General features: G+C 46.8%; 1 protein-coding gene across 1 annotated transcript; it reads left to right on the top strand.

Moving 5' to 3' along the window:
- Positions 1 to 6,796: 6,796 nt before the first annotated feature.
- Positions 6,797 to 8,242, top strand: LOC119397922 (uncharacterized). Its single transcript, XM_037665224.2, has 3 exons — positions 6,797 to 7,005; positions 7,392 to 7,498; positions 8,096 to 8,242. Exons 1-3 carry the CDS (start codon positions 6,837 to 6,839, stop codon positions 8,240 to 8,242), a joined length of 423 nt encoding a protein of 140 aa, XP_037521152.2. The 5' UTR covers positions 6,797 to 6,836.
- Positions 8,243 to 8,607: the final 365 nt, after the last annotated feature.

Here is an 8,607-nt window from a genome sequence, read left to right as displayed (position 1 = left end):
CATCACCACTTTTTGATTTATTCTTAATCACAAGGAATAAATATGGAAACATGATGGCGATTTCTGCTGTTTATTTAGCACCATATGACACTGTACACATCACAGTCACACATTTTAGTTGGCTATACTCATAGAAGCATGTAAATGAGGAATATCCAAACTTCTTAATTGGAAATCACAGACCATCTTTTCGCGCTTTCTATATAACTTTGCTGGAAAATATGTGTTGTTTTGACGAGTTTTATTAAAATAGTGCTAAAACTGAACTATTCTGTTTTTACAGTCGCTGGGCAGAACGGCAAGTATTATTGGACTTGCTTAAAATGAATACTCCACTATTTTCAACAGTAGTCGCGCAAAAGTAGAGCAAGGGTCAAATGAGTAGCTTAAAATACTTGTGGAGTCGCTTGATGCTTCGGTGTGGGTCCCTTGACCCCCGTAGGAGTGTTACCGGCAAGAGTCGTCTGACTCCCTATAAGTGGTAACGTGATCCTTCCGATCAGAGTCTTTGCACTCTTTCTAGAGGGTCAGGGGACTCTCCTAGAGCGAGCCGACCCTGACCCACCAAGAGAGTCACCGTGACTATTTAAAGAGAGTCCTATACGTGGCAAGTCAGAACTCTCCGAAAAGAGTCACGCATATTCTTTTTTTTGTTAGAGTGTACCTACTACGTGTGTGTAAGAGAATGCGCGCACTAATGTGTATGCCCTTTGTAATGGGTGGCATGCTTTTAACCAGCCGCAATTACGCTCTTGATACTTTTTCGAAGATGCACCCACTATGTGTTCGTAAGGAAATACGCGCAGTAATGTGTGTGCCTTTTGTAATGTGTGGCCGGCTTTAAACCACCAACTCGTTATGCAATTCACATGGTGTGACGCCCGATGGCAATATACGCTTGTACCCCGTTTTACTGCGATATTACATCTCCTACTGTGACACCTGTACACGGGACGCGTATGTTTGTGAAGCATTAAAGTTAATTTCAGTGCAGTTCCAAGCAATGGAGTGGCTCTGTGGTAGCGAGAGAGAGAAAAAATTCACAGCATATCCGCGTGGTGAATGATGATGAGTGGCGCGGAGCTCCGGAGAGAATCATCGGTAAACCGCGAATGTTCTGTGTAACGCCCCATCAATCATCATATGAAGAGTGAGAAACACTGCGTGTATATTACAAACATCAAACTTCAAACAACGACCATCTCTCGGATGGTCGTTGGTTCATATGATCAGAGGACGTGCACGTGAGAGCATATTTGGCTGCCATATGTTGCATGAACCACTCATTGTTCTTTTCGGTAATATCGACATTCAGGTCACCAATTAACACAAATGGTCTATTATTCTACTTGTCATAATTACACAGTGCCGTGTAACATGGCATTCAGTAATTGTGTGTAATTGTGTGGTAGTGCCCGGCGCGACAAGCCGCAGCTGTGCAGCTTGTCGAGAAGCTTCGGCCTCGCGGGCTTGAATTGCGGGGTCTTCTCGCCGCAGCCGTACAGCTTGTCGAGCAGCTTCGGCTTCGCGGGCTCGAACGGCGGAATCTGCTTCGCGGCGTCGACGTGCAGCTTCGGCCTCGGGGGCTCTCACCTCAGGATTCTGTCTGCGAGCGCGCGCTGCCGCCGCCTTCCGTGCCCTCCGTTCCGCAGCCTTGTCTTCCATCTAGCGACTCCGAGCTAAAGAGAAAGCGTGCCAAGAGGGAGCCTCGTGGCGCGTTACTTCTGAAATGTTGTCTTCGGATGTCGTTGAAAACACGAGACGTAGTAAAGAAGAAAGAACGCCACACAGACGAACACGCAACGAGAGTGTCACTCGTCAACGTCGTCTTCTTCTTCTACTGCATACCAGAACGCGCGCAGTAAAGAAGAAAGAATGCCACACAGGCAAACACGCACGAGAGGCTCACTCGTCAACGTCGTCTTCTTCTTCGACTGCATACCAAAACGCGCGCTTCTCACGAACTAGAGGTAGCTACTACAAACAAACCTACAAACGGAGGATGGACAGACCCACGGCATAAGGAGCTTCGCCCCTAAAACTTTTATTTATGCAGGTCTGAAGAATCGTCCTCGTTGGGTGGAGCCCTTAGTTCAGGGCCCCATTGGCTCGCGCCACACCACGTGCCCGCTGGATCTGCCGACGCTGCTCCTGCGGCTCTGAGCTGGTCAGCGCAGTCTAGCTGGAGGAAAGTGAGGGTGAAGGAATAGGGTGGTTGTGGACATTCCCAGGTGCAGTTATACACCGTGGGCTTCGCTACACAATAGGGGCAATATGAGGGATATAGTGTGGGGTGGAAGAGATGAAGGATGTAAAGGCAGGGGAATGAATTATACCCTTGTCAGACGGGTAAGCTTAACCGCTTTTATACAGAACTGCAGTTAGTGGACGTCACCACAGTTACCGTAAACCAGACAGAGGCGCTGTCACGCTTGTCTAGTTGATTTTTCCGAGAAGAAACACGCCATATATTTAACAGACGCGCGCTTGTCCGCCTCTACTCTAGCGATTCCAAGCCTTCTTTAGTTGATACAAGGCTGCGTTCGTGCAACACCGCCATAACGCCGCCTTGTGCACGTCTTCACGCTCGATTATGGACGTGTCAATAGCGTGTTTTGATGCGCGAGTATCAAATGGCGTGAAGCCGCGTTCAACGATCGAACGCAGCCGCGTATCAATCTCGTGAAATGCACACGATATTTCGCCAGCACGGACAAACTTGTACGCATGTAACGAACACAGGTTTAGATTTAGTCAGGGCTGACGTTGAAAATGCATAGTGCCATTAGTTGCAAATGATTGCACAAGTTCAATAACTGCGCCATTCTGCGCAAAAAACGATTTGTTTCCCACGCGTAGCTACACGTCTTGGTAGCTACCGTGTCGTGAAGGTGGAGGCCTACTTAAGATAGAAAGTCTTGCGTTGTTCTTCACGCTCTACGGACCTTCGCCCGCCGGCAGGGCGGAGTTCAACGTCTCCACCATGGATTTAAAAATTTGGAGGATTCTCGTATTGGACCTCAAAGCCGATAATTTATCTTCTCAAACGCGTATCAACGCCTCCGTCGTCGCAACGCTCCAGTTGACACGCTTTTGACTCGATATTTCGCTGGGAGCCGAGCTGCTCGCGTCCGACATGGGAGCCGCCATGTTTTCAGTTTACGGCGCTAACAGGGGTTGCCTACCTCCGTTTACGAAAACGGTTGTTGGCGGATTAACATCGATTAAGGTTAGACTTAGCCGTTAGCCGACAGCCGTTAGATTTAAAGGCCGTCGTACTGAACTGGGGTTAGACTATCCGTGTGACAAGGGCATTAGTGTGAAGCGGCCGCCAGGCAACAGCATCCTCTCGGTTGAGTGATTTGCGTGGTGGTGGGAAGTACATACGGCTTTGTCGGTAACGTTGTAGCGTTTCAATGTAGTTTACTGGTTCTGTTGGTGCATCGTCTGGGTTGGACAGCTCTTCCGATGGCGCCCGGTTTGTAAGCTCTCGAGCTGTGGTAGAACGCCTGCTTGCCACGCAGACGGCCTGGGTCCGATTCTCACTCGAACCTAAGATTTTTTTATCATTTATTTTATACAAGGTGATGATATTTCGCTCACAACCAACGAAGCCGACACCGACGCCGACACCGGAATTTCTGCGGAACAAGCTCTTTAATGCTATCACATTAAAAAAATGAAATGCGCGAGTGAACCTGATAGACATATTTACAACGAGGGTGTCAGGTAAGTTAAGGTTTTGCTATGTGAAATAGTCAATCAATAAAGCTTTCCGAATGGGCCAATTTTTGACAGGTAATTAAACAGTGATCCTCTAACAAACAGCTGTTTGAGCTAGTTACCGATTTGCACGACTCCATCAATAGGTCATTGTTAATCGATGCAATTTTCATTGATTTTTATAAAGCGTTTGATCGCGTCCCTCATCAACGTCTTCTAACAAAACTATTTAAGCGTTTCTCCTCGTTTCTCCTTGTTTTCGCCTGTCGTTAGTAAAAATATACAGAAGCAGGTGGTCGGGATCTGCAGTCAAACCCTCTCTTGCTGCACGCACAATCATGTTTCTTCATCCAGTTGGCAGTTGCTTTGTCAGTTGCTGATTCCGAAATCTCCTCGCTGGTCAGTGTGTCCTAGAATGAGAGAACCGTCATTTTACACTATCGCAATGGTTACTGCGACATTGCACGCAACTGCCGATAACATGCAATGCGAGACACATGCTACCCCCTCCCCCCCCCCCCCCCAAAAAAAAAAAAAACAAGAAGGGTGTCACTTTACCAATACATAAGTGTTCCTGATATCTAGTATCCTGTCCAATAAGTTTATCGGAAAGCAAACATCTGACTTGAAAACGCATGTTAATCCCACATGCATTTGACTTCTATTTAGCACAAGAGTCAGGAATACAAGAATGTGACAGTTTGGTAGCAGAAACACGTCACCTGGTGATTCGAAACAGAAATATAACAATTAACGTTTTTCAGTGACCATACTGAGCAATTCATATGGAGCTAGAATATGCTCGTTCCTAATTGTTTTCCTCAAGGGGCATATTACAATTTATAGTTCATAACCTCGGCTGCACCGAACGCAGCACGTCGGCATCATAGAGCAGGTACATGGCAGGGACACAAACACGTGTTTAGTTCCTGGCTTGTGTCTACGTGTTTTTGCGCTACCTGCTCTATGGTGCATTCTTACAAACTCGCCCACATTTCCGTTCTCATAAACATATTCGCGTCTGGAAGTTTCCAAGCTACCTGATAGGAGATCCTCCCAGCATGCCTTGGGCGGGATGTGTGCTGTAAACAGTTTCAACGCAGCACATTAAATATGGTAAAAAAAGATGCTTGATCTCTGCGTCCTAGGAATCGGAATAACACGAAAGAAAGCCTGCCCTTACAGAAGTGACTGAATGTTTACTGCGGCCGTATAATGTACTTTTATTCCGTGTTCCGTATTCCGTTTTCCCTGTTACGTCATGCTTGAGGCGCCGCCCACGCCGGAAGCCGCGACGTTTTTCGAATTTGGCCTATAAAAAGCGCTCGTAGCCGCCCATAGCTTGTTGAGCAAGACAAGTGCGGCAGTTGCCGTTTTTTACGTCGGAATTCTGGGGAAAGCCCTAGTATTTTTTAGGTACTTTCGGAAGTAAAATCTAAGGGCTTTAGTGACTTCTTGGTTGAGGGCCGCAAAGGGGCCGTATAACTCTTTTATTTCGTCCGCGAGCGTGTGACAAAACAACAATTGTACGTAAATGGAAATAAATTTGTTTTATGAGCTTCTGGTGCTAAAATTAATGAAGCGTATTGCGAAGCAAACGCAAAACAAACGTATTTTGAGAGTCGTAGCCACATGTTAGTCGCTTTTGCATCCAATCCAAGTCGCTTAGGATGACCGCGGTGTAAAAAACAGCTGATCGTCTCTGCGAGGCGCGTTTTGCGTTCTATGGCATATAAAGCTGCGAGAAGAATGTGATCGCGACTACTGGGGGTGTATTTTCGTCACTGAAGGATATGGCAAGCTGCGAAGAACAAGGAAATCGTGAAATGCTAGCCGTAAGGTGAGTAAACAATGCCAAGCATACCGTAATCGCGTTATGTTTACTTCGGTATTATTCTTACAGGCAACGAAAAAAAGAAAGAATATGTGCGAACATGGGAAGCCTGTACATCTGTCGTGTAATATATGGTAAGCAACACCTTTTGTTCTTGAATGCGATCGCGCGTGAGCGCGCGTAGTTACAGCGTACCGTATGTTGTACGTGGAAGTGTCTGGTCATGTTTCCTTTCCGTTACCGTATGTTTCGCACATTTCTGCTGGATTGAACATACCGGAATAATGTGTTAGGTGAAATTTTCATGTAACACGCTCGTATCAGTGTTTCATTCGTAATGACTTGACGAAATGGAGTTTAATATGCGTAAACGTACTCGTTTAGCATGCTCTGTAACTGTTATGATTATGAACTGTTATGATTGTTTGCTGCGTTCCGGCGAAAGCTTAGGAAGAAAAAAAATGTCGCAGCCGCGAGTATCACGCGCGCAAGCTGACCTTTTGCTTTGTTTTATGGAGAAGCATCCACACTTGGCGAGAAACGCGGCAGTGTTCACGTCAAGCATGGGTGCTTCTCGAAAGCTAGCTTTGTGGGAGGAGCTCACCGCCGCGCTCAATGCGCTGGGGCCTGCCGTGAAAACGGTCTAGCTCTGGCGCAAATATTGGTCGCGGCTGTGCTGCGACAGCCGCAAGCTGGCGAGGGAAATTGAAAGGGAGAGGAGGTGAGCTCATTGATTGCAGCAGACTGTGGGACGTATTTTAACATTTCTTATGCCTTTGCAGGAGGACGGGGGGAGGACGGCTCGGAGGCGTCGAGGGCCGGGTCCTCGCGATTCTGGACGTTACGGCGCCCGACTCCCAGCCTGTCCGGCTTTTTACCGGTGATGAGGTGCGAATTATCATTGTTGCCAAGTGTCTCGGTATGTGATATCTCTGTCGTGCACAACCGAAAACCTTGCGAGAACAAATGATAAGTGCTCTCTTGAGACCAATGTAAGCAGTTGTGCTTGACAACTCCTTTCTTGAAGCACACAGTTAGTAATAAGCCGCATGTTAGAGCATTAGAGAATCTGTTTCACGAGAAATAGTCTGCCATACGAGGGATGAGAAGTTGGCTCCACAATTGAGGTGCTGCAGGCTGGGCAAGCAGTTGACAGGTTCAGCAGTCGCAATAATTGAGTCACACGAAGTGACCGCAACAATGTGCGTGATGTGTTCACTATGTATTGCAGGACAACCCACCAAGTCCCGTAGAGGCAGCCGCTGCTGTCGCCGTCCCGATGCAGCCTGCTCCAATGCCACAGTCTTCCCCGGCATCGCGGCCTGCCCCAACCGTGCGGCCTGCCCCAACCCTGCGGCCTGTCCCAACCCTGCAGCCTGCAACGCCACAGCTTACCCCAACAGCCCACGTCTCTGTGGGGATCCAGCAGGGCACCAGCGGCACTGCACGTGAGGCACTTTCACAGCTCTTGTAATAAAAACTACTTAAAGCAGCTGCAGACGTTCATGTTATAACCTTGCATACCATAAGTGGTTGCTTCATTAACTTAAAAATATGCTTCATCTATTTAAGGCAAATGTTCAGTGCTACCTATATTGTTAGGTACTGTATGTAGGGATGCAAGAAAATTACCATTGATAAATCGCAGTCACGTTTGGTTGCATATCATGCTTGTGGTACTCCCTTAATTTGCCTTTTGTTGTAATGCCTTATTCAGTTCCTTTACTCTTCATTGCCCATGTGCATGGCACCTTATAGCTATGATAACGGTCAAATAAACTTTATGTGTAGCTTGTAAAAAAGTGCTCCCTATTCATTTCTTATGGACGACCAGGGCGCCATCATCATGGTTCCCCCCCTCCAGAGGTGGTTGGCCGGCTCTCCAACGAGTGTAAGAGGCAGCTGCGGGTGCTGGAGGAGACGCAGGCAGAGACACGAGAAGTACGTACAAAGAACCATTTGTGAAAGGAGATTGCATTGCCTGTTGGTCTTTGCCATTTACCGCTGGCATAGTTGAAAACAAGCGTGGCAACCTTATTTAGCATGCCTTAGAAATCACAGGATCGTTCATTTGGCATGCTGTAAGGTAGGAAGAGATAATGTTGACCGAATAAACAAGCACTAAGATGCCAAATTCCTAAACAGTACAGACAGCTGGCAAACATTGACTGGAGTGGTACAGTAGGAAGCTTTTTTGTCCTCTGCGTGGTTACATATACGGCTAAAGTACAGTGATACATTTTGTGCAGCGAGTGAAACAAACATCTCAAACGTGACGTTGTATGGTTTCGCTGCGCAATAGATCAATGCACAGTACAAGATCGGTGTTTTTTTTTTTTAAATATTGCATGCGATATTTACTCTGCGTGACTGACAAATACTTTTATGCATCACATTCTTATGAAACATGTAGTATCAAACTACTTTCCTGTGTGCTCTAACATTCCTGAATCTGCACGCCTGACAGTTATTTATTGCAAAAGGTGCGTTTGCAAGGTATGGACGGTAATCCAGCAATGGAATTTTTTTTTCTCGCAGCACGATCGCGAGCTCATGGAGGAGGTGAGGGGCTTGCGTTCGGCTCACGAGCGCATTGCAAGAGCCCTTGAACTCCTCGTGGGCGCTCTTGTGCCTGGCCATGCCACGCCCACAGCATCGCCACAGCCGCCGCCACCTTCGCCTTAACCTTGTCTTTTTTATTTCTTGTTGCACCAAGTTTTGTGCTTTCTTCTTTTTGTTATTGCACCAGGTTGTGTGCTTTTTTTTCTTTTTGTTATTGCACCAGGTTGTCTGCTTTTTTTTCTTTTTTATTGCACCATGTTGTGTACTTTTTTTATTGCACCAGGTTTAGTGCGCTTTTTTTTCAGTGTGCCAGGTTAAGTGTGTCCTTTCTTTAGTGCCTATTTCTGTTTAAAGTGACACTGAAGTACTAGTTAGTGCACACGTCTTCACAGGTTGCTTTGACATGTGCCGGTCAACTTTCTGAAATGACATGCACGCCATTTATGACTGAAGCAGTGAAAAATGGTAGTACCATTACGTCACTAGGA

This window comes from Rhipicephalus sanguineus, chromosome 6, assembly GCF_013339695.2.
Source record: "Rhipicephalus sanguineus isolate Rsan-2018 chromosome 6, BIME_Rsan_1.4, whole genome shotgun sequence".
Classification (NCBI taxonomy): Eukaryota; Metazoa; Arthropoda; class Arachnida; order Ixodida; family Ixodidae; genus Rhipicephalus; species Rhipicephalus sanguineus.
The sequence above is the reverse complement of the archived record's forward strand: the minus strand, read 5'-3'. Positions and strand labels throughout refer to the sequence as shown.

Bases quoted from the DNA above. Each gene is read 5' to 3' on its own strand.
- LOC119397922 (XM_037665224.2), top strand. From the start codon at position 6,837: ATGCAGCCTGCTCCAATGCCACAGTCTTCCCCGGCATCGCGGCCTGCC. The intron at 7,006-7,391 runs GTGAGGCACTTT...ATGGACGACCAG, and splicing joins GGGCACCAGCGGCACTGCAC to GGCGCCATCATCATGGTTCC. The intron at 7,499-8,095 runs GTACGTACAAAG...TTTTTCTCGCAG, and splicing joins CGCAGGCAGAGACACGAGAA to CACGATCGCGAGCTCATGGA.